Below are 25,903 nucleotides of genomic sequence, written 5' to 3'. Positions count from 1 at the left end.
ACAGCTCAAAGGCAGGACAGTTCTTTAGGGCTGGACCACGGATCCAGTGGGGTTCTGGTTCTGGGGATATGACTCTCGGCATTCTGTCCGGTTTGCTCATGATATAATTAGGATGGGGACGATTGTATTCTTGTAATACTCTCAGTCCTAGCAAGCGAGTTTGGCTTACTCTTGGGCCACTCCAATCATGTTGTGCCATCCCCTGTTGGGTAGGGTAGGGAGCAGGCATTTGGGAGTCAGTTCTCACTTGTGCCATTAGTGGAGAAATGAACTCCATGAAAGGCTGATGATATCTTTTTAAGGCTTTCAGGCTTATTTATTTTTTTATATACTGTACCTCAATCTTTATGCTTAGTAGTTTGAAAGATTTAAGTACCCCTGGACCCTTTGATTGTAGCGACTCGGCACAGTTGACAACCGCTGGAACCTCCTCAGACAACCTCTCTCTGGAAAAATCAGAAAAAAACACTAATGTAATTTAGAAAAAATACTTATGCAATTGTCGTGAAAAATTGGATCCGTTTTTTCTCGACAATCCTTCACAACGTTCAGGATAAGTGAGAGGGAGTAATAAACAGGCGGCCGAGTTCGTGGTTCACTTTTTTTCTGTAAATATGTTTGGTCATTATTTGTGTCCGGCGAATTGCCTGTGTTGGGAATATCAGAGAGGCTCTTTTTTATATACCTCCTTTAGTAAAATAACCAATGTATAAATTTTGAAAGGGAACCGAGGTTACGACGAGGCATGCAGAGAGACAAAATGAGTCTTTTCTCGAGGGCATACCATTGAGGTAAGCTGAGCACTCTCCAAGTCGTCACCTCCCCAGCCAGATCGTTCATTTTAAAGCCAAGAGCCGGTTCCTTTAGTATGCTAAATTAATCCCTTCACGTTTTTTCCATCCGGGGCCTGATATAGTTGATGTTCAGTTAAAGTGTAGCCTGATTGTTTGGAAGTAAGTTTTGTGCAAAATTGTAGCTTTTCGAGGCATGTTTTTTCGAGTTTTATGGGGTTTTGTATTAGCTTTCAGCATTGTGTCTTGTACCCGACCGCGTGGTCCTTGTGTTAAATTTAATTAGCCTATTTTTTTTTTAAATAAAACTGCAACTGCTGGACCTTCGCTTCCATGTTTACTGGTAGAGCCCTTCAGGTCTGACCATCCCAGTCCCATACCATCAGGGACTTAGAACCTTCCCAGTCGTGGGGGGAAAATTCGCGACAGTAATTACAATGGAACCCTATGCCCCAATAAAAAGCAAACAAAAAAAAAAGGCAAATATCTAGACCCAACCTTGACTCACTTCGACACCCTCTTTGGGAGTGGAAGTTGGTCACGATTCCTGACCTTAGAAACAGAGAAGAAAGTATCGGCACTGAAATTAGAAAACTTCCTGTCGATCTGACAGGCTTACCACACAGTGGTGTGGTGAGCCTAAATGCGTGAACTGTGAACAAAACCACCATGCAAGATTTAAGGAATGTATGTATTATATATACAATACAGAATTAAAATTACTTCAGGAAAGGACAGGAATGCCTATAAAAGAGGCCACATTAGAATTAAAAGTTAGAGGAATGCATGACCCCGCTGGGAAACGAACGTTTTCTACTGTAATAACATCAAACAATGAAACAAGTCTGGAAATAGATAAGAGTAAACCCTGATAGATCAGTCTCAAAGAAAAATAACCACTTTGCAAGAAGAAACTAATATAGCAAAGAACCGAGAAATGTATACAAATATTTGCTCAAATTCATTTGAGATTAAGAGAAAAGGAAACACTGGAAGATAATACAAGCACCACGGAAATATTAGAAGATAGTGATGATGAATTAGAAGCTAAAGAAAAAAAAAAGAGGCCTTTAGAGAGAACTCCACCCAAGACCAACGAAAAACCAACTATTATTAGAGATACATCCATTAAAATAAAGGCGGGAGACCCCAAAAAAGAACGTAGACCAAAAAATAAGATTAAACCTTTTTCTCCTAAAGTAACAACAAACCCAATGGAAGCAGATACCCAGAACATCAAAGAAATAGTAAGGAACAAACCACTGACAAGAATGATTATGTGATGGGAGAAGAGATTACTCCATCACCAATAATAGGTGCAGCAAGAGTAAACGAACAAACGACACATGAAAACGCATGTGGATGTAATGAATGTTTCACTGAACTGTGCAACAAAAACAAAGGCATAACAAAGGACAGTTTTTCAAACACTGTACGAAATTTTAAAAGATACATAAATCAAGAAACTACTAGTTTAGACACTCACGAAAATGGCTGTAGGCCTATATGCATTGGACACCTAATATCTTATAAAAAAAAAAAACAAATATCGTAAATAAAATATTTGAAAAAATGCAAATTGATGATTCACAAAAAATAACACTTGAACACACTAACGTAATATTTTCAATAATTATACAATGGAACGTAAATGGTCTACACGCCAGATTACAATTGGGTGAAATATAACGATTACTGAAGGAATACGAACCAATGATGTTATGGTTACAACATGTCAACAAAACATCAACAATAAGTAAATATACCTTAGCATATACATCTAGAGAAGAAGAAGGAAATTTAGATACTGCTATACATATACATAACAAAGTATGTTATGACAAAGTCCCTGTAAACTTTACTGATCTGCAAATATCGAGTATTAAAATACGAATAAAAAACGATAATTATGTAATTTACAATTTATACAACCAACCAAATAAGAATTATGACTTTGACAAACTTAAAGATTTACTTAATAATGCAAAGGAACCTGCATTAATAGTAGCTGATTTTAATGCTCACAACTCGATGTAGGACTGTAATTTTACAGACTCAAATAGAGCAGGAAGCAAAATAGAAGAATTCATAGATTCACATGACATGTGCTGTATAAATGATAATGAAATGAGCACATATTTTCTAAAATACATGGAACATTTTCTTCAAGCGACTTAACTCTATGTACAACAAACATAGTAGACAGATTGGATTGGAATACAGTTGACGACTTGCATACAAGTGATCATTTCCCAATATTAATTTCATTATTACAAAATAATCCCACCAAGCATGTCCCTCAATATAACATTTATAAAGCAGATTGGGAGCAACATGAATTCCACACTAGGAATATCCCACCATTTGAATATTTAAAAGACCATAATGAAACTAATAAATTTCTTGTTAATTTCATTAAAAAATGCTGCTGATAAAGCAATACCAAAATCCAAACCTCATCCAAGTCCCATGGTGGTGTGAAAAAATAACAGAATTAATAAAAATAAAACACCAAATTGGAAGACGATTAGATAATTTGAATAGAAAGTTCAGTAAAATAAACAAAGCATTACCAATATTAGAAGGAACTTTACAAAAAAACCTATATTATTATTAGAAATTGATACATTAAAACCTCTATAGAACAAAATATGTGCAAAATTTAACAGAGAAATAATTCAAGGAAGAATAATTTCATGGAGGAAATGTGTATCAGATCTCTCTAATAATACTCCCATGCAAAAAATATGAGAAAAATTCAGGAAAATAAATGGTACCCATGTTAAACCACCTAGACATGCCATAATAAAAGATGGAAAAAAAAATACTTGATCCTAAAGAAATAAGTAATGTAACAGGAGAAAATCTAGCAAAAGTTAGTAGTGATAACAATTTAGATGAGCATTTCCGCACAAAGAAAAATAGTATAGAATTAGTAACAAATTTGGAAAAAATGGAAGATATATATTATAATAGAAAATTTAATATGGAAGAGTTGGAATTTGCTCTGTTGAACAGCAATAAATCTGCTCCTGGAGGTGACAGATTTTGTATTGAAATGATCTGCCATTTAGCACCTTTGGCAAAAACATATTTATTAGAGTTTTATAACTACTTATGGCTTCGAAATTTATTTCCTGATGAATGGCGTAAAGCTATAATCATTCCTATTCCCAAACCTGGAAAAGATCCCAGTAATGTACACAATTACAGACCAATTTCTTAAACAAGTTGTTTATGCAATTTTCCTAGAGAAAATGGTAAATGCTAACGAGTGACCTGTTTGGTCCCAGAACTAGGCTTCTAGGTTCCAGCCTAGACTTGTCATTTCATCCAAATCCTTCTGGCCAGCCCTGTGAGAGCTGATAGACAGCTCAGTGACCTGGTTAAACTTTTTTTTTTTTAATAATAATAACGTCTTTGCTCCATGTTGTCCCTGACCAGCCAAGTGCCAGCACACCGATGTCTACAAGTCAGGGTGATGATAACGATGATCTCTCTCTCTCTCTCTCTCTCTCTCTCTCTCTCTCTCTCTCTCTCTCTCTCTTCTCTCTTTTATATGTATATATATACAATAGCTACTTTTCTACTTTTCATGGAATCTAGCGAATTTTGAGGGCACCTATTGCGACCCTCGGGCACACTTGTCAGTGTCAGTACTGATAACGACGGCGATGATTTCTCTCTCTCTTGATAAAAAAATTCATATATATACTGTATATATATATATATATATAATATATATATATAATAGCTACTTTTCATGGAATTTAGCGAATTTTGAGGGCACGTACTGCGACCTTCGGGCACACTTGTCCGACACTGATTAGCAGGGCGATCGATACCCAGCCGCCGACCTCCCGGCTAAACTCCGCCATGGCAGCACTCCAAAGAGTGTACATTTACTCCACAATCCCCCGATTGTTGACGACAGTGCAAGATAAATTACCAGGAGTTGAAGTGATTGACGTGACACCCAGGGGTAACCAGAAACCATACCGTACATATGATTTTTTTTTACTTGAATGACACCGAGGCAGAACCGGCCTGGGCATACGCTAAAGAGGACCACAATTCGGCGCAGGTTACTTTTTTTTTTAGCCTGTAATGACAATTACAAGACGTCCATCTTTTTTTAATTAATGAGATATTTAAATGTCTGTCCTTACAAGTTAGGGTCATCTTTATCAGTAAGCGAGGGCCGAAGGCCTTCATGTCGAAAATGTGGTTGTGGGTTACTTCCTTACTGGCCTATACGCTCTCTCTCTCTCTCTCTCTCTCTCTCTCTCTCTCTCTCTCTCTCTCTCTCTCTCTCTCTCTCTCTCGGCCGTAGGTCATGTTATCATGAAATACATGTTTTTATGTTACATTGCACGGTTGTTGGGTTGCCTGTAGGCATGGCTCTCTCTCTCTCTCTCTCTCTCTCTCTCTCTCTCTCTCTCTCTCTCTCTCTCTCTCTCTCTCAAAAATATTCGGCCATAGGTCATGTTATCATGAAATACATGTTTTTATGTCCCATTACATGGTTATTGGGTTGCCTGTAGGCCATACCTCAGGCCGTCGGTAGTTCTTTAGGGTGCGACCATATTGAAGCCGATTTAGGTTATTCTAAATAATATTGGTTGGTTAGGCTAGTGCGTGACAGATCGCTTTATACCCCAGAGCATAACGTAATTAAATTTCAGATTTCTCTGTTTGTGAAATTAAGCGTAGCCTATTGCTTCCCCCCCCCATATAGCAGTTGTGTGACGGCCGAAGAAACCAGAGAATTCTTGGATGGCGGTAAATGAAGCTGTGTCATTACTACAAATCATTTAAAAAAGCGACTGAGAAATGAATCTATGGTCGTACAAGAGCAGAAATATATTTGGAGATGACTCACCCTAAACTAACCTAAAGGGATAGTGGTCTGGTGTCGTTACTGGGTTCAACCGACGATAGTCCCCACCGGGCCTCCGGGAGCCATCTGGTTTCTTTACCATGTGGGGGGGGGACGGCCACGGGCTCGATGCCTTCCTGCTGATGCCCATCCGTTCCATCTCGGTGAAGGCCCGTTCAGCGTCTTGGAGTTTTTTGGGTGGCAAGCGGCGGAATGTGGCGTGCGTTGGCGGGCCTGTCGTGGTGATATGGTGATGGATGCCGTGTTTGGCCTGGGCTCCCGGCAACTGACGCAGCTCTGGCTTGAAGATGTTTGGGAACTCGTGGAGGAGGAGGGTGCTGTACTTGTCGAAGAGATGGAGCAGGCAGCGGGCATCCCCGACCCGGTGGAGAGCGGTCAGGAGTGGCAGATTCTGGTATCCAGCAGGCGTTTTCGGCCGACGTCTACCAGAAGTCCATGGTGTGCGAGGAAATCGGTGCCTAGGAGAGGGAACTTGACATCCGCGGTGACGAAGGGCCAATCATATTTATGGCCCAGGATGGACATTCTGCAGGTCAAAGTTCCGTAGCAGCGGATGGGGCTTCCATTTGCAGCCACTAGTGTGGTTGTGGTGCTGGATGTGTGGTCGCGGTCCTCTCTCGATGGCGGAAACACCGATTGCATCGCCCTAGTGTCTACCAGCATCCATCATTTCGATATGGTGTTGTTGGTGAAGAATCCTACTGGTCGGGAGTCTTTAAGGTTTGCGGCCACTACTGTTACTTGTGGCCGCTTTTCACGTTTTTTGTGAAAGAACGGGGCTCTGCAATTTCTGGCGGCGCTTCGATGGAAGTAACACCAGGCTAGATTTGTCCACGTCCTCTGCTGCAGTGGCGGCGCCTTCTTCCTGTACACCACGTTTGTGTCCTCTGCCTCATCTTCTTCTGTTACCAGGTTACAGGCTGTGGGTGTTGCGGCGTGTTTGGAGGCCTTATGAAATGTCAGTAACCCCGCCGTGGAAATTAACAGAAATTTATTTTGTAAATATTTTTATGGTTTTAAGGAAAATGTGAAATATAGAGATCTGTTCCATATTTATGGAACACAGTGAGGTTCGTAAGGATTCAACTTGTGTATTCAAAGATGGCTGCAAATCCAATGCTGGCGTTGGATCTGGAGCTTCAGTAATAAGTTTTGTACCAAGGGTGCATTTCCTGTTTCAACATCTATTTTTACAACAGAGTTGCTTGGGATTTTAAATGCTATTAGAAAAATAGCCTAAGGGTTCATTACAGGCACTTAATGTTTTTAACTCGACTAATCCCTTGGCTTTAAAAATTCATCAATGGGTGCACCTATTATTATACAAAGGAACACAGATTAGCTTTTGTTGGGTTCCAGCACACGCTGGTGTGCGTGGAAATGAAGAAGCTGACAGATTGGCCAAAGCAGCAGTTCTAGATTTACTTCCAAGGAGGTGTCCACTTTTATACAATAATTTCTTCCCAAGCATTAGAAAATTTATGATTAATTTGTGTCAAGAGCATTGGAATGGTATAGGAGAAAATAAAATGAAAGAAATTACGGATGTTATATTTCCTTGGCAGTATGGCAGTATGCCTAGAAGATGGGAGATGGCTCTGCCGCTTAAGGATTGGGCATATTCGCCTAGCACACAGCTTTTTGATGGCCTGGGAGACTCAACCTTTTTGTGAGGATTGCCTGGTCCCCTTGACTGTGAGGCACTTGGTGGTTGAGTGCCCCAGTCTTGGGGATATTAGAATCCGTTGCTGTTGGTCAAGATGACAGGTTCATCCTTGCCAAGATCCTTGGAGAGGATGTGGTTTATGATGCCAGTGGCACTATTCTGGCTGAAAACCAACTGTAAGAGAATTCTTCGAGATTGTTTGGTCTGTCTTAAGGAGCACTGGGGTGCCCATGAGAGTCACTCCTTTGAGGATTCACAGTGGCTACCAAAAATAGATATTTTATACACCAAAAACCTTTTTCGTTGGTTGATGTACAGTGGAAGTGTGTTTGAATGAGAGCAGTTCCTTTCTGCGGTTATGTCCTCATAATTAATTATGTCATTTGTCAGTCTGTTTCACCACTTTGTCACATACCTTTCAGTCATTTAAAATAAAGAAAGTATGGTTTCTACATCTCTGTTTTAAAGAGCTAGGCATTGAAACTTTCCTAAGTATTCTAGTTACTGGACTTGTGCTGTCTGAATATTTTTATGGTTAATACGAGCTATTTTCCAGGGAGCCAAAAAGTGTGTGAGGAAATCATAGAAGCCCTCAAAGATGCTGAAGTTCTCTTAGTTGACAATAATCTTCTGACACAGGTAGCGTACACTTATAAGATTATAATGATTCTTTGTTGAATTTTATTTCTACAGTGATACAGACTCACTCCTTTGACCCAGTTATTTAGCTTTTTAATGAGGGAGTTAAGTGTGTGCAGGCTAGTGAGTTTTGGGTTTGGCATACCTATTCACTCCCCAGTCTGCGTACTGGATTTCTCTATGTAAATGGTATACTGTTTTCATTATTGAAGATTTCCTTGTATTAGATCTACTCGTCAGCAAATAGTTGATTATGTAGATCTGTTCCTGTACAAGATCCTTGTCTTGTGTGTGAATAGAAAACATCTGATTCTGTTCTTTAAGATGCTGACCTTTTAGTGAATCCTTTTTTCATAATCTAGAAGACCACTTATGCAGAGGGAAGACATTCTTCTTCTAGTATGCTGTGTTTCTCGATGGAGATTTCCTTGTACAAGATCTTGTGGGTAAATAATCTGATACCTAGATATGTTCTTTACAATGTTCATTTTTTAGTGGATTATGTTTCAATAGTCTAGAAGCTTGGCTCTCCAGAGGGGAGTATTCTATGTTTCTGGATGAAGATTTCTTTGTACAACATTATTGTCTAGTGGGTAGATAGTATAATATCAGACTCTGAACCCCCTAATGTTCACTATGACTCCTCACATTTATGCAGTTATTTCTTTTAAGACTGTTTCAGTTTCTTAGCAGGCATAAGGTCCAGTATTCATGACAGCTCCCTGCTTTAAACAGGCCTTCCACACCTGTTAGGGTTGGAAGGTCTGTACAAGAGGGCCGCTGCCAGATAAGAAACTGAACCTAACCTCCTCAAGTCTGGCACTTAAATTTTACTTTAACGATAACTCAAGGTAAGGTAGGATTAGCTAAGAATTGGCCCTCTAAGGCTAAGAGCAAGGTGCCTACGTTCATTTAAGGAATGTACTGTCTGTGGATTGACTAAATCTAGCGAGTCCATTAATTAACTAACCGGGTGCCACACAGAACTTAGCTAACTCAGCACCATCAAAACGATAAACTAGCTCCCATGCGAATGATATATCACTAAGGTAAATGAGGATTGTTTCTAAAACATGTTAAATATAAGCAGGAATATTGAGCTGCACCCCAAAATTTAATAATGATAATGTTTAAAGTGGAGGAGGATAGATTGGTATTGGTCTTGAAGATATTATACAGTGAGATATAGGTGACAGGGATAATACCATCAGGTTGGAAGAATGTTGTGATCATTAAAGTTTCAAAGAAAGGAGGTCTGAGTAGGTGTGGTAGTTGGAGGGGAATCGCTTTGTCACCTGTAGCCTTGAAAATTTTCAGTAGAGTATTGTTGAATAGGTTGGAGCCAATGGTTGATGGTATTCTGCGAGATGAACAGGCCGGTTTTAGAAAGGGGCGAGTTTGTAGTGATCAGATCTTCACATTTTGGCATTTAATGCAGCAAGCTGATAAAATGAGAACTCTGTTAAGTTTTTGTTTTGTTGATTTTGAAAAGGCCTTTGATAGTATTTCAAGATGGACTATGGGAAAAATTATGAGGCATTATGGAATACTGGAAAAGTTTGTGAGGGTTATTATGAACATTCATGAGGGCACATCTTGTAAAGTGATGGTTGGTGGGTGTTTGAGTGATCCATTTGAAGTTAAGTCTGGTGTGATTCAGGGTGGCATTCTGTCCCCTCTGTTGTTTGTATTGGTCTTAAATTGTGTCATGAGAAGCGCTAAGAGAGAAATGGATGCGTGTATACTCTGGAGAGAAAATATATGGAAACATGAGTAATGTATTTATTGGGTTAGTGTGTTCCAGTATGAGGGCGTGTGCCTTTGTACAGTTTTTAATTTCATTTTCATTCATTCATCGCCATACCGAATGACCTATTTGGTCCAAGTGCTAGGCTTTCAACCTAAAATGTCATTTCACCTAAATCTTTCAGGCCAGCCCTATGAGAACTGATAGTCAGCTCAGTGGTCTGGTTAAACTGTTTTAATAATAATACAGGCAGTCCCTGGGTTACGACGGAGCTTCTGTTTTTACGCCGCATCGTAAACCGAAAATCGTCGTAAACCGAAAAATCGTCGAAAATCATAAGAAAACCTTACTTTTAATGCTTTGGGTGTATTGAAAACAATTTAAACTGCATTTTTATTGAGTTTTTCATAAAAAAAAAGCTCCAAATTTTTATTATTCTGCCGTTTTAGAGCAATATTTCTTCCGTCGGATTAGGCGACAACTCCGAACCCTGGAACATGTGTCGTAAACTGGGAAATAATTTCTGATGAATATATTTGAAAAGCATCGTAACCTTGGAACGTCGTAAGCCGGACCCGTCGTAAACCGGGGACTGCCTGTAATAATAATAATTCAGTAGATTCTCCATCTAATTTGGAAGACCACATACGTAGAGGATTTGAAAGAAAGCAAATTACAGTCGCTTTTTTTTTTTTTTGACATCCAAAAGGCATACAACACTACATGGAGGTATGCAATATTAAAATCATCATTACATAATAATAACATAAGTGACCATTATTAAAAACTTTATGACTGATCTCGCTTTCCAGTTGAGAATAGATAATGTTTATTCCAAAACATTTCCACTTGACAATGGAGTTCCACAAGGGAGTGTCTTTAGTGGTACTTTTTTTACATTAGCAATTAATGATATCAGTAACATGCTACCGGTCAGAATTAAAAGTAACATGCATATGGATGATTTTGCCATATATTGTACAGCATCACGCATAAAGCATGCAGAACGAATGATTAATAAAACCATAATAAAAATAGATGAAAGAAAAAACTCAAGCTATCATGTTGTGTGAAAAATAAAAATTGGAAAAAGGTTGACGAAAAAGAATTGATAATCAGAAACCATAATATACCAATTAGTCAAACCAAAATTTTTAAGATTAATATTTGATGCACACTTGAAGGGACACTTGACCTAATTTCATTGCACTTGAGGGTAAACACAGGAAGGAATAATAAAAGGTGGAAAAGTTTGAAAGTAAAGAATAAGTTAAGGGCAAACTCCTTGCATCTCTGGACATACCTATTTGCGATGTGGCATATGCCTAGCACAACCAGTGGGGCGTTCCTTCTAGCCTCAACTGTGATGAGGGTAGATGATTTCTTCACCCCTGCACATCAACGGAGATCAGCCCATTTTATATACTAAGTACACATTTTGAATATAAAAGTTTAATATATATTTATTTCTTGCTGGTTCTCTCCAACATCATTCTCCATTTTTTACGTTCATATTTTAACACTGAATTTTACTAGTATGTCATCATTCACCTATTCATTATCAATCATATCATTAACTTATATATTTCACCTTCATTATAGCGCTGAGTAATCCTGATGGGTTCTGGCACTTGGCCTTCAAGACCTAAATTTCATAATCAGTCAATCAATCAACATAGTGAGAAAAGTGAATGACTCCTAAGGAGGCAGGATGCAACCCGGAATCCCACACTACAAGTACCACCCAGTCAAATAGGATGACAGATAGACAAAATATATATGTATATATTATTATATGAAAAAGTCATACAAACTGGACCTTTATATATAAATGTAAATATGAATTGACAGTGTTAGGAAAGGACATTTATCAAAGACGTTGTTTTGTCAGTGAAAAAAAGCTAATTAAGATTGTTTAAATTGTAATAATTCAAGTTCATTTCTACTTATGTAAAATATTTGATCTATTATTTTAAATATACATTATTTAATTTTAGGTGGCACACAGTCTTCCAAAGCTAAAGTGGGCTCAGGGAACCTGGGCAGGAGTGGAGACCCTTGTGGAAGCATTAAGGGATAAGGTATGTATAGATTGTCCATGGTATTGATTTGTTATTTTTGTTGTTTTATGTTATATGAGAAATGCAGGATAAGTACTAAAGGTTCTCTTGCCATAATTTTGTTTGACATTAAATCAAGACCAGAAACAGCTGAGAGGTTACGGGGAACATTTTTGTTTTTGTTTTGGCACCCTATAAGGATAAAGGAAGACCAATTTAGGCACTGTTTCGGGCACTGTACTCCTAACTCAGCCAGTGCTGATGCGAGCCATGATTTATCCACTTATCTTAATCTGAGAGTGGTCGTTTCTGTCCATACTGAATGAATTAATCTAAAAACCTTTAGTTTATGCAGTTTGCAATTTGAATAATAATGAAAATTTGGAGTGAATTAAAGAATTCTTCTCTATGTCCTGCTTTCACCACTTTCTTTGTCACCCATTTCTTTTCTCTCTCTCTCTCTCTCTCTCTCTCTCTCTCTCTCTCTCTCTCTCTCTCTCTCTCTCTCTCTCTCTCTCTCTCTCTCTCTCTCTCTCTCTCTCTTAACATAATTACCTGATGTATCTCTCTCTCTCTCTCTCTCTCTCTCTCTTAACGTAGTTACCTGATGTAGGCGAGTGGGAGGAAAGATATATATCAAACCGTAACCATGTAGTGTTGCATATGATAGTGGCAGGTTTTAAGGTACTTGAGTTGCTGTGCAGAATATTTCCAAAAATATTATGAGTAGGTTGGAAAAGGTAAACCCTTCCTGTATCATTAGCTCCAAATTGGTGGGCATAGGTACAACCTATGTGAACTTTTTATCGTCATGTTAGAGCTAACAAACTTAATAATTGTACCTTGAAAAGGAATATATTTTTCTTGGCACGGTGAGATATATTCTTTATGGCAATAAAACAAATTTTTCATGGTATTTTTCACTGTGACACTGAAGTTTTCTCCTAACTGACAAGAAAAATGGATGACACAAGATTTCATTAGATTTATGGGTTATAGAAACATCTAGCTGCCTAACAAAATTAACCAGAGATATGATCACTAAGGAAGCCTAGTAATAAAAATGCCATCAGCTAAGGAAATTCTTAAGACGTAGTTTTCAACTTTTCTATCTGAAAACAAGTAGGAGTTGGTGCCAGACAAGGCTTATTGTAATTGAGTATTTATAAGGTAAGTAAAAAGTATAAAATAATAGTAGATTTAGAGTTGAACATTTTGAGAAATAAGGCAGATGAAGACCCCTCATATTCCTGGTCCTTAGATTTGACTTAAAACTTGGTCCTAAATTCTAACAGAACTGAATTAGATAGGGTTTTCTCACCATTTCCCCAAACCACATTGATCCAGTGGGGGCAGGACATCTGGCATTGTAAAAAGTTGTAAAGATTTGCATTTGAGAAGTTAAGGTCATCAACTAATCATCAGCTGAATGGAGAAAGTGGCACCAAGTTTTGCTGTATATAATCAGAGAAGTAGAACGAACTACATAAAATATTGTAAAACTGAATGAAAATCAAAATCCTACACCAAAGGCTAAAATGCTGGCCAGTAAAATAGAAAGATCTGAAGAAAGACAAGCCACATTTTACCTTGTTGCTAATTAAAATGAATTCGGCTCTTATCTGCTAAGTACTTGATATTTTCTGCCCTCATAATAGCTCACATGTTCTAATATGGCATCATCATGATATTCAATCACCTTGTAAGCTGACAAAGGCGAAAGTTGATGATATAAAGGTCTTAATCATATTTAAGTTACCTTGAATTTCCTGAAATCTTTACTATATGAATTCAGCCTTAATTTCAGCAAAACTGCAGAGGGTATTGGCTGTAATCTACTGTATATATATAAAAGTGAATGTTTCTATATAAGTTCGGCTTCTATAGAAATCCAAACCGCTTGACATACTCAGACAAAATTTTGCACACGGTCTCTATTTCACCCCAGAGAGGTTTTTAACTCAAAATCAAACCCCTGCCCCGTGACAGACATACAAAATTGACAAAACATATAAAATTTTCGTATTGCAATACACTCCCTGGACACCTGAATTAGCCCTGGTCACTGACCAGCCCGAACTACATCCCCATAGCTTTTACCCACTAAGTGGGTACTAAACTGTCAGCGTTACCAACGCTTACAGGAAAATCTAGTCAAATGAGTTACATAATGAGCAGCATAATTGTTCTTGGCAAGGACCTGGATTAGCTTGAAGTAACTCCTCTCTTGATGCAAGTCAGAAGGAGAGTGAGAAACATGATGAGTGTCAGAATGCTTGGTAGAGCAAGAGCACCTACTAAAACCTCAGTTAAGACAGTCTCATTCACTACCCAAAGATCTACAGGAGCCAGAGTCTATCAAGACCAAGGGTTGAGGATCTGCCAGGAGTACATACTGAGATAGAAGACTTCCTTGGATAAATGACTGGAAGCAGGGACAGTGTTGGAATTAAAGCCAAAGATAATTATACCACTTACCCCTGTATGAGCTAAGATTTTGCATCTCCGACACGCTGGATGACCCAGTAACAAAGTATTCCCCAAAGCAGCCCATCATATAACCAAAAATGGTTCTGTAAAAGTTCTACCCCCAAGAGATAAATCCACATCTACGTATCCCAAAACCTGTAACCTATTTGCTTGAACATCTCTTTAGCAGGTCTCAAAGAACAATTGGAAAACATCAATCGGAACAACTCATAATTCATCAAATTAATAGAAGTGCCTGTATCTATAAAACATTTACCCTAACCCCATACACAGACCCTATTACCACTGGCTTCGCCTCTAAGGGTTCCCCCAGAAGTCCTATATCACAAGGAACATCCATCCAGTTTTCCTTTACAACTGATCGGTCTTTCAACAATGCTCGCCGATCACTAGATCCCCTTGAAAAACTCCCTTGAGGAACTTTCTTACCTAAGCTACCAAAATTCTGAAATGTAGGCCTACCATGATACTGCCTAAGAGATGAACAAGACTGCCAAGGGTAATTATAACTCGTACAGCTGCCACAATATTTAACAGCAAGATCTCTTCATGTGTCCCTGCATAATACAATTGAAACAATGAACCCGTGGAGCCCGAGAACTCAGCCCAACCATCGACCTCTGGCTCTTCCGAATTTCAACAAAGCCCTTCAAATTGCAGACTGAATCTCCGTGCCCTACACAACCATAGGCTGACCTGTGGAACCTCTGATTCATGCCCCTTCTAGCCATTTTCGCAGCTTTCCTCTTCGTAAAAAATCTGTTGACTTACTCTTGGCTGATCACAAATACAAAATTTCCCAGGTCCTGCAAAAGGAAACCCCTTAACTCTTTGAACACTTTAGGCTACCTGTACTAACCCAGTACCTTTTCATCGTCTCAGTCCCGGGCTAGCTGTACCACCCCACTAAAAAGTTTTTAATTACTTGTTGTTTACTTCATGATATTAATTTTTTCCTTAATTTAGATCAGCATACTAGCTTCAGTGGTTCCTAGTGATTAATTTCATTCCAATTTGAAATAAATCATCATCTCCATTTCCCTTAAAATCATTCCAGATTAGTAAATAAAAACGATAAATGCAAGATTCCTTTTCTCAGCGGCTTTTGGCCACGTTCAGCGGCTATCAGGCAGTAATACACATCTCTGCTTTGCCCGCTACCTAGAGAAAACAAGGTCTCACGCGAGGGATTATGGGGGGTGAGGGGATGAGGATTACAAGGCGTGACTTCACGAGGTCACTTTCTTTCTCCACTACCCAAGCCCAGTGCAAATATGTTGTCTCTTCTTAATATTAGCAGTTATGTTTCATTCTTTTATTAAAATAAATCACATGTTTATCATATTAAGAAAATAAGTAAATGCTAGCAAGGACAAAGACAATTAATGGGAAAAATATAATGAAGACATACACGTGGAAAATTATCAGTTTACCTGAACACAAAAATTCTTTCCTCTCATGATTTGCCATTTATTTTTTACCATTGAAATTTTTCCTTTTCATTAGTAGTATAGTATACCTGTTTTACATTTATGTACAGAAATAAAATTATAATTTCATAAATACATTCATTTCTTTTAGCAGCTAAAAAAATTATTTTCCTAATTCTTTTGGAAGTAGGCTCAATCAGCTGATTCTGAGAACGTAAACGTTACAAATGGCGGATGATTTTTTTTTTTTGTACATACAGTATTACAATGGTGATATATCAATATAATACATTGTAAATGGATTCTGTAAGTAAAATAACAGTTTCATTACCATTACCTTTATCTTGAGTACAGCTATAATAGCCTGTTTGAGTTTTGTAAGTGGATACTGTTACATAAAACCATGGTAAGCTGAACTGTTTTCCATTTACTAGAGAAAGAAAAGGAAGTGGTTACATTTTTTTCAGTGTATTTTGTTACAAATAGGGGGGAAAAGAGGTAGATAATTGCCTTTTGCATAAAGTTTTCAGTTTAAAGAGTGATGGTTCATGTTGTTTATAAGCATGCTACGTGTTTATAGTTATGTGTTATTGAAAGGTTAGGTGAAGAAGGGTACAGAGTTGCCCTAGATCTAGACTTTGCACTCTTTGCACTCTCCATCATCAGGATTATCCGATGGACCCTTAGTTCTATTAACCTGGGTAATTGAAGATTTACTTCAGAATGTTAGAAGGCTTGCAAGGATAATTTCTCAGAATAACCTGTATAAGTTTTACTTAATCCTCTGAACACAAAAAGTGTTGGTAAAATGATACTGAAATCAAGAAAAAAATGAAAGCCAAGGTAAAAAAAAAAAAAAAAGTGTCTTAACTAGCCTTCGAAAACTGGGAACTAAGAGCAGATCTACAGACATACAATAGGTGGTCCAGTTTGCTTCTTGGGAGTGATTCTTCTATCTTCTTGTTGTAGAGTATTCGGGATTGGTGTAGGTGGACACACAAATACTTAATCCATTAAATTTATGAATGTGAGAACTTAAATTAAATATCAGCTAATTATATTGTACTTATTTTTTTTTTTTACCAGCCTAAACCTTCATTCGCTGTAACTCGACTTGTAGACGAGGCTTTTAGTCAACTTATGGCTGAGTATGTAATTGGTTGGATTATTGCGCATGAGCGTGGATTGCTTCAAGTCTGGGAAGGTCAGGTAGGTTCAGTACAGTATTTGTATTATTGGTTTGACAGGTCATTGGTAAGTACCCACTCCCAGTTATGAACTACAGGCTTGTTGCACTATTCAGTATATCAATTTGCTTTACATTGTAGTGTGCCTTGTCAAATAGGTTTGTGATATATTTTGCACATCATTATTACACATTTTTGATAGCATAGCTGCTGTTCATCTTCTAAGGAGTTACTCTCACTGCCCTCCCAGGGCTCCGTAAGAATTCTGTATAGCTGGTCTTGGCTGGAGTGCTTGTTGGCACAGTGATAGATTAGAAAGGACTCAGGACAAGAGAGCTCTTATTTCCTGTCCACAGTGACTACCTCAGGTTTCCCTTCATCCTTTTCATACAGATGTGGTAACAATGCGTATGTTGGCTATTTTCCCCATTACACTCTCATCTACTATGGAATTCATTTATCCCAGGGTTTAGCTTTTCGTCATTGCAAAGACTTTCAAACTAAGTGCATAGTTTTAGGACCCAGTGAAAAGTTCTAGTTCCTTAAAATTTTAATGGATGGGCTTATATTTGTTAAAATTGGGAGCCAGTAGGCCCTCTGCAAGGTGAGAAGTTAAGATTAGATTGCTAGATTATAGTGTAATGGCTGTATAGTTTTTATCATCTAATAAGGTGGTAATTGGCATTAATGCAATAATATTAGACAATACTGTTATTGAAACTCATTAGTCAATGACTGTTTTAATATTCATAGATAATTTGAGGTTACTGAAAGGATAAATCGAGTTGGCCTAATTCCATGTTTATGAAGCATAGCCATGATAGAAGTTCCCAATCATGTTTGACTTGGAAGCCGTGGTGTTTGCTAAAGGCCAGCCTTTTCTTTGTAGTATTTTATGACCAGACTAAATGGATTTTGTGATATAGAAAGTTCCCCAGCTATTCTTAATATTATGGGACTTCTCAGGTGTTAATGAAAATACATTCTTGTGGATCTACTTGTAACAGATATCACTCCGTGATAGTACCATCACAGGTGTCGAGGAAAATTGCTTCAACATTATGAAGTACTTCTTCATAATGTTGAGCTTTGTCAAACAAATTAAAATCTTAGAGGTACTGATTTTAAATAAATTTGGTACAATAATTCCAATAATTAATAACTTTAACAGTGTACCAACTAACCTTCATCTGGTGCTTGGGAATGGACTGGGTAGACAAAGTTATGAAATGTTCAGAAGTAGACAATATGGGTATCCATTTAGTTTGGTTTAATTGAGTTTAGAAGCTTTTTTGAGTAAATACTTTAAGGCAGAGGTGAGCAACCTTTTGAGCATCAAGAGCAACCTATTGTTTGTTTTTCAAGACGAGAGCAACAAACATTCTTTTTTCGTAATCATTTTTAAATAGCAGATTAATATAGTCTGTATTGCCATTATATTGAGACTATAAGGACTTCTTTAAATGGGTTATTGGTCACAAATTGATAGGATGGGGGGAGGTTTAGATGTTACGGTAGCTTTGTCTTCCTGTCAAACTACCTTGTTGAATACAGTACTGTACGTGTCATCGGAATATCAAACTCAGGGTAAATCAGTGGTTGCCGCTTCTAAGGGGGAATTTTGGGAGATATTTTACCTCTCGGGTGTTTAGAATCGCCTTTAATGAATTCAGTATACCTGTATGGTTCTCAGGTAATTTTTACTGGGAGGAATTTGTATGGGTAGGATCTTAAACTTAGTGTACCTGATAGGAGGTTGATTGTGGAAATTCCAGCTAGTAATGTAGAATTGTTTCATAGCTTTATCATTAAAGAGACTGAGTGTGTCGCTAATAACCTCACTCTTACTTATTGTGGTGATACCTGCGAGGATGAGGTCCTCAGTCCGTCACATCTCCTACGCGGTAAGACCATCCATTTTTGTCTGTTGCAGCCCCAAATGAAAGTATGTCTGATACTTTCACAACTAAGGAGATTCGAGCTGAATACTTGAAGCTACTTGACGCTCTACTTTGCGACTCCGTTCAGATGTAATGACGTCGTTTTAGTGAAGATAGTTGACCGCTGTCATAAATTCTGCCCCCTCAGAAGAATTATACAACTCTACCCCGGAGAGGATGATGTCGTTTGTTTAGTGAAAGTTTTTGTGAGGTTGGAGAATGTCTTGTGCTGATCAAACATATTATCATGTTGGAAGTGAATGATAGACATGAAGACAGTAACTGTGAAATGAACAACGAGGATGAACTTTTAAGTGTTGAACGTGGTGTCGACCGCACTGTGCACAATAGTGAACGTGTAGTAGTGAATGTGGACAATCATGAACTGACTGGGAGTGAATCAGAGCCAGTGGACGACAAAAGTAGCGAAAGACAGAATACAGTGAATGTTCCCAGAACTCAGGGTAGACCCAAAAGGAAAGCAGCTCTGGCCCATAGAGAGAAAATGGGACATTGGCCCTGAGAAGGCAGACTATAGTGCTTTTGAGAGATTGTGTAGAACATTTGTTTCTTGAGGAGGAACGAGATGGAACTGTGAGAAGGCCCAGGGACCCTTATAGTTTTGACAGTTTAATGCTTTGCGTGCTACAGAGAGAGAGAGAGGAGTACCAATATGCAATCTGCTTGCATTTCATTGTTTTTTATGCACTGCTGTATTGTGTGATTGTATGACACGGAATAGTGTCAAGTGTCCCGATTGTACTACAAGCCAGCTGCAATTTTAAGGCCTCCAATCATATCTGGGCCGTAAGTTAGAACCCAATGTTATCTCCTCAAGTGTCATTCTCAACTTTTCTGCCTTGACTCTCAGATCCCTGTGGCAGGGAGGCTGTCGAGAAAATCTTCTGCAGGGATTTTATCAACATGAACCTCCTATCTAGTTGGTTTAAAATAGCTGTAGAATTAGCTGGCATAATGATTACTTCTCTAGCTAGACTGACGTGGAGACTTACGCGATGGTTCTGATGTAAAAAGTGCTGTTATTTTGTTTGTTACATATGCTTTATTCTTGAAAAATTTTTGAATCTTGATTGCCGTCCCACTTGTGGTCCAGAATTCGTCTTTGTTTCTTGATTAAGGTTACCGTAAATTTAGATAGCTTTGAGATTAATGTAAATTTAGATAACTTAATATGTTTTTGTTTGATTCAGTTATATTTTTGTAATAAAACTTAGAAAATGTACTTGTGTTTGTGTAGCCACCACCTGTTTGTGCTGGATCGGAGTCGGTGTCTCTTTTATATTGTGTATCAGGCCCAGAACACCGGGCAAGAGCGGGTAAATTGAGCTATCATTGGGAGAAATTCTCGCCACCGATGATGCAACACGTGTGGGTGTTGTAAAGTCTCCACTTGTGAGTACAAAGCTGCCCTTAGTCTCAACTGGAACATGGACCGAGTTAGTGAAATGTTGCAGTCGGTTGGGTAGGAGACTGAACTCCAGTAAAATGAAAACTCTTTTGATTAGTTGATCTTGTACAGATTTTCCACCTCATCCTCCCCTTCAAGTGGGTAGGACTTTGCTGAATGAGTCTGAAGCTTTAACTATTCTAGGTGTAACTTTTGACTCACATCTTACTTTTGAAAGTGTCAGCAAATGCAGCACGAAAGTTAGGTACTGTATTGTACAAAAGGCCTCATATATTTTTAACAATGATAAAATCCTTGCAACCTGTTTTAGGTCATTTGTCCTTCCTTTACTAGAATACTGTTCTACAGTATGAATGTCTGCTTCTGTCAGAGATTTATCTCTTCCAGAAAGAGAGTGGTGATAGTTTTCTGTTTCCCAATAGTAGCAATTTTGACTTGTACCGTCAACGGATGGTCTCTTGTTTGTCAATTTTTCATAAGTTGTATTTTAACAGCTCTTTCACATTCTCAATTAATCCCGATTGCCTTTTCCTGCCAAGAGCAACCAGATTTGGTGAACAGCGGCACCAATATGCAGTAAATGTGCCTCACTGTAGAACTTCTCAGTTCAAGAGGTCCTTTATTCCTCACACCGTTGGACTGTGGAAGTCTCCCCGAGGATGTCATGCTATTGGAACTTTGAAAGTTCAAGCAAAGATGCAATGCATTACTGCCCTAATACTGTTCTCCTAATGTTTTAATACATTTTTTCTATTTGTTATTTTATTAATTTATTTTTTCTTTTCAGTAAGTGAGATCTCTTTTTGTATTGTCCTTTACTTTCCTATTACTTCCCAATGAACACCATATTCTTTAGAAGCTTGAATTTCAAGTCAGTGGCCCCTGTGGGCTTGTTCCATATGAATAAAGTTCATCTTCTAAATAATAATAATAAAGTGTTCTCTTTTTAATATAGTCGTCTGACAATTGCAATAACTGTTGTATCCTTGGATATGAATAATGTAAATCTAGGAACATATAAGATGCAAAGGTCCATCCTGGTTGTCAGTATGATTATGACGGTGATGTTGTGTTAATAAAATTAATTTTTTATGCAGGTCAAAAGTGTTTGGTCACAGAGAGGTAACATTGGGTATTATCGAAGCATTCAAGATCTTACTGTTGGAATAATGGGTATGGGTAACATGGGAAAAGAAGGTAAGAACTATCAAATATTATCCTTTGAAATTTTTCTTGTAAAAAATGTAACTGACTAAAGTCTTTTATTGTTATACTAACTTTGAATTTTACATCATTGTTTAAAATTAATCTTAACTCTCTACTATGATACCTGTAATTCCCACATCACGGGGGAGGACGATAGAGTGTGTAAAATTGATAGGATCGTTTAGTTTCAGCTATCTATTAACTCATCCCTTTTGGGAGATTCAAGCATCTATTGTGTACCGTTCAGTTTTTTCTCTGCCGTTGATCCGCGAGGATGTATTGAGCATTGTTATATTTTATTGTTAACAGTTACATTGTTTTCTGGATTTTGGGGTTTGGCTAATCTTGGTTTTGTCACTATTTATAATGTTATCCAAAGGGGATAAAAGCAAATTGTTTCGAGTCTGTAAGGTAAGGGGTTATATAGCCGGCTTTACTTTTCAGCTTACAGTGGTCACAACATATGTGTTAAATGTAGGAACAAGGATTGTTCTTAATGACTGCTGTGATCGGTGTATTGTTTGGTCAGGTGAAGTAGTGAATGTTTAATTAAAGTATAAGCAGATGAGAATAGGAATAGACGGGAAAAGGTTCTTCTAACACAAGGATAGGAAGTGAGGTTATAAGTAAGAGTTTCTCATCCTTTTACAGTCTGTCAGATAACAGCTCTTCCTGCTCTCCTTGTTTTCCTAGTAATGCTTCTCCTTAAAATTATTTCTTCTCTCAAACTCCTCGTATTGTTCATGGTATGAGGTTTCGCAAATTAGAAGCGAATGTAGCTGGTCTTAGGACTACGTTTGAAACACTTACGGAGATAACCTCCTCAACAATTGCTGCTTTACCGGCCCAGTTTAATCATCCTTTTCGGGTTCCTCCCTTGAAGCAGAGGAAGTGCCAGCACCCTCCCTCCGTTTGCCATACCTTAGCCACGCCCTGTGATGTTCCTTCCATGTTGGAGGTACATGGAAGTGAGGTGTGTCCGGGGGGTGGAAGCAGTTTGTGCCCGTTGTCATCTTCCTGTGGCTAACCTGGAGTGTCATGTGCACCAGGAGTTCACGTTCTTCATCTAGGTCTCCCAGGTGGTATGGTTATGCCTGTTCATCTTCATGCCACTAGTCCAATGTGAGAGAGGTTTATGCAGGTAACCATGACCGGGCATGTGAATGCATTTGTTCCCCACATTCTTCCTTTCTCAGGCATTGTCATCAATGTTTGACACCTTGTAAGACAGTGCTACTTTCCCACACAGATCGCAAAAGTAGGAACTTGTATTGTTCTTGTTCTAACTTGCTTTTACTGTTGGCGACATGTAAGGCACAGGAGCCACATTGTGGTTCTTGTTCTCCTCAGGTGTTGCATTTCCAGTCTCGTTCCCCCTTCATTGTCAGCTCAGGTGCTTCCTGGGCATTCTAGGCGCCATCTTTTGGGCGAACAACATAAGGTGCTACCCAGTCATGGTCGATAGGCATATTTGCCTGTTAGACTAGTGGATCCTTCTTCTTTAATTGCTACTGTCACAGTAACAGAACAGACCGGATTATATTCCCCTTCTGAAGGTTTTTGATGTCAGCTCATTCGGCAGTTTCATTTTTATATAAGTAACTTATTCTACTCAAACAGCAGCTTAAATTTTGAAATTCGCGGTAGCAATTCTTTTGTTTTTGTGTAGGTGACAAGACCCTGCCCACTTTCGGGGTAAGAGAGAGAAACAACTAAGCCAGTAGACCAATTTGTTTCTGCCGCTGGTATTGTTCACACATCTTGTGACTAAGCAGCTTTGTTTTGACAATTGCTTTTTCTTCCCATCTGGTGAAGTATTCGTCGTATGGTAGCCTTTTGGCATTGTTTTTTCTTGATTGGTTTTTTGTTACTTATTATGACTTTTAACTAGTTAGTATGTCAGACACTAGCTCTTCCAGTTTCCGGCATTGCAGGCTGCAATACTAGGCTGATGAAAATTACCTATGACTCTCATACCCTGTGCACAAATTGCAGAGGGCAAGTTTGTACTGTTGATTTGACATGCTTTGCTTTACGCAATTGGCATGCTCAAGAAAAGGGAACTTTGGGTTTCCCTTATGTCTAAAGGTGTCACTTAGTCCCAAAAGTCAGCACTTTTATTTTCCCCAGTAGATAGACATCATCTTTTCCCACAGACAACCGTTATTGAGATTGTTTCTAGCCTTCATAAGAAGTCCACACAGGATCTCCTGACACAGTCGATGAAACGACGGAGAGATTGGTCCGCAGTACCCACTAGGACTTCCTTTCCTCTGCGGTCTAGGCCCTTTCAGGAGGGCAGACAGAGATCTCAATCTAGGCCCAGAGAATAAGGTTCACACCCTGAGCCATCAAGAAGTCATCAACTAAATCTTCAACCCGCAAGTGAGACCTCAGTCCTCCATGCCCCAGCAGGTGCGAGGCTCCTTCTCTTCTGAGAGAGATGGAGTTCAAGAGGGGCAGACCAGTGGGTAGTCAAAGTACTCAAGGAGGGCTCTTCTATCCCCTTCAGAGAGAGGCCTCCCTTGACCAACACTCCCGTCACATTGATGGACTACTCCAAAGGCTCAGAGAGTTGTTCAGCACTCTCAGAGGAGGTTTCCTCTCTCAGCAGCAAGAAAGCCCTAGAATTAGTCAGGAACTCCAAGTCGATGGGGTTTTGCAATCGACTCTTCGTAGTGCCCAAGTCTTCAGGGTGATGGAGACCGGTGCTAGATGCTCGAACTAAATGTAATAGTGACTTCAAAAATATTCCCCTTCTCCTTAAGAATTTTGGAGTTAGTAAAGCATTTAAGAACAATAACATGAAAACAAGCACATATAAGGAACTCTCCTGATAGTAGTTAAGGATGTATATATGAAATCCCATGGAAGTCATGTGTTATTGTATTGGACAAACTGAAAAGTCATTGTAAAAGAGAATACAGTAGCATAAGATATAAAAAGGGCCAAAAAGATAGTTTATTCCAATAATATATAGGAAAGAATTATTAGTGCCCAGTTTTATAAAAGAAAGTTTTTGTAATAATATGAATATCAACAAAGAAATATATGAACTGGATATATGTATTTCAGAAGAAATATGTTAAATGTATAGATTTTGGGGAAGGTAGTTTACCTGGCCTACAGCAAAGGCGTGAGCCCATCCGCATTGATAAATAAGATTTGTAAATATACTACCGACCTCAAACGCTAATGAGTTTATTGCTCATCCCTCTTTGTCCCACTTACTAGGTGTGAATATTTGTTTTCCAACCACTTGTACATTTTTTGTGCTGTTCCTGTTACATATACTGAATATTGTAATTTTGCACCACCATTTATCAGTCCTTTTGAAGATGTCATAAGAAAGATGGCTATAAAACTATACATAAAACAGTCTGGATTTACTCCCATGGTTCCATTTTTGCCTTTGGTACATCTGTATATATATTTGTGTGTGTATGTGTGTTTGTAAGGCATTTCAAGCTTGAAAATGCTTTAGAGTAAAGGCAAAAGATCTTGTGCTCAATTGTTTCACTTTCCTTATGGCCATATCTTTTGTTTCTATTCTATATCATGTTGTTCTTGTGATGGGTTGGTAAGCATGTGATTTTGATTTTTATTATTGGATTTGAATCCTATTGCCATTTTGATAAACCAGTGAGGTATGCAGTACAGTAGTTTATGCATAGTACATACTTTCTATAAGACCTTGTTTATTTCAGTTGCCCGAACTCTGAAGACCTTCAGGGCAGTTGTAAATGCTTATGTCCGTACAAGACCCTCAGAAGAAAAGAAGTATGAGCATGTTGATAAATACTGGTATGTTTCCGTGAAATTTGCCTACTTTATTGATGTACTGTATTATAATCTTTTAAGGAATTTCATTGTATTCATGGAAACATCTTAGCCTAGGTATATATTACATGAATGCTTATGTAATCATACTATTTTTGTAGCAATAAGCAAATTTTTTACAAATACTTAATCATTTTTTGGGCAAGTATTCCACATGGGCCACTTAAATCACATCACAAAGAAGAATCTTTGTTGGACATATTGTCCATATGGGGTGATCTTGTACCAGCTAATAGGAGAAAGAGTCATCTTCATTCCCAGCCAGTCGCAGTTGACGTCCTCTTCAAACAGTGCACTTGTTTCTGACTCGAAAGGAGTAAGAAGTGCTGTTAGTCACTCCAATGATTCCCATCCTTACGATCGCCATATCAACCACCACAGTAGTTGGCGGGTAGTAAACCCCAGCCTCGCTGAGCACACAAAAACCCCGACTTTGGCCCTTTATAACTCTGGAAATATTTGACCGATCGGGATGGTGCTTTGGCGTTTGAGGTTTCCCACTAAGGTCTCTAACCATGCCAAATTTCATCGAAATCTGTTAGGCCATTCCAGAGATCCAGATATCAGTTTTTGGCATT

General features: G+C 38.4%; 1 protein-coding gene across 8 annotated transcripts in view; it reads left to right on the top strand.

The window, feature by feature from the left end:
* The first annotated feature begins 4,238 nt into the window (after positions 1–4,238).
* The window catches only part of LOC136825651 (glyoxylate/hydroxypyruvate reductase A-like), a 61,745-nt gene continuing 40,080 nt past the window's right edge, over positions 4,239–25,903 (top strand). For 4 of the 8 annotated variants that reach the window (XM_067082303.1, XM_067082301.1, XM_067082302.1 and 1 more), the window contains exons 1-6: positions 4,605–4,791; positions 7,914–7,996; positions 11,741–11,824; positions 16,810–16,932; positions 21,377–21,476; positions 25,193–25,289. In XM_067082303.1, the coding sequence (XP_066938404.1) occupies positions 4,668–4,791; positions 7,914–7,996; positions 11,741–11,824; positions 16,810–16,932; positions 21,377–21,476; positions 25,193–25,289 (611 nt within the window). In that variant the 5' untranslated portion in view covers positions 4,605–4,667. Of the gene's footprint in view, positions 4,270–4,604; positions 4,876–7,913; positions 7,997–11,740; positions 11,825–16,809; positions 16,933–21,376; positions 21,477–25,192; positions 25,290–25,903 lie in introns of those variants that run through there. The other 4 variants (XM_067082306.1, XM_067082299.1, XM_067082305.1 and 1 more) reach the window with 4 other exon arrangements.

This window comes from Macrobrachium rosenbergii, chromosome 39 (assembly GCF_040412425.1).
Source record: "Macrobrachium rosenbergii isolate ZJJX-2024 chromosome 39, ASM4041242v1, whole genome shotgun sequence".
Classification (NCBI taxonomy): Eukaryota; Metazoa; Arthropoda; class Malacostraca; order Decapoda; family Palaemonidae; genus Macrobrachium; species Macrobrachium rosenbergii.
The sequence above is the reverse complement of the archived record's forward strand: the minus strand, read 5'-3'. Positions and strand labels throughout refer to the sequence as shown.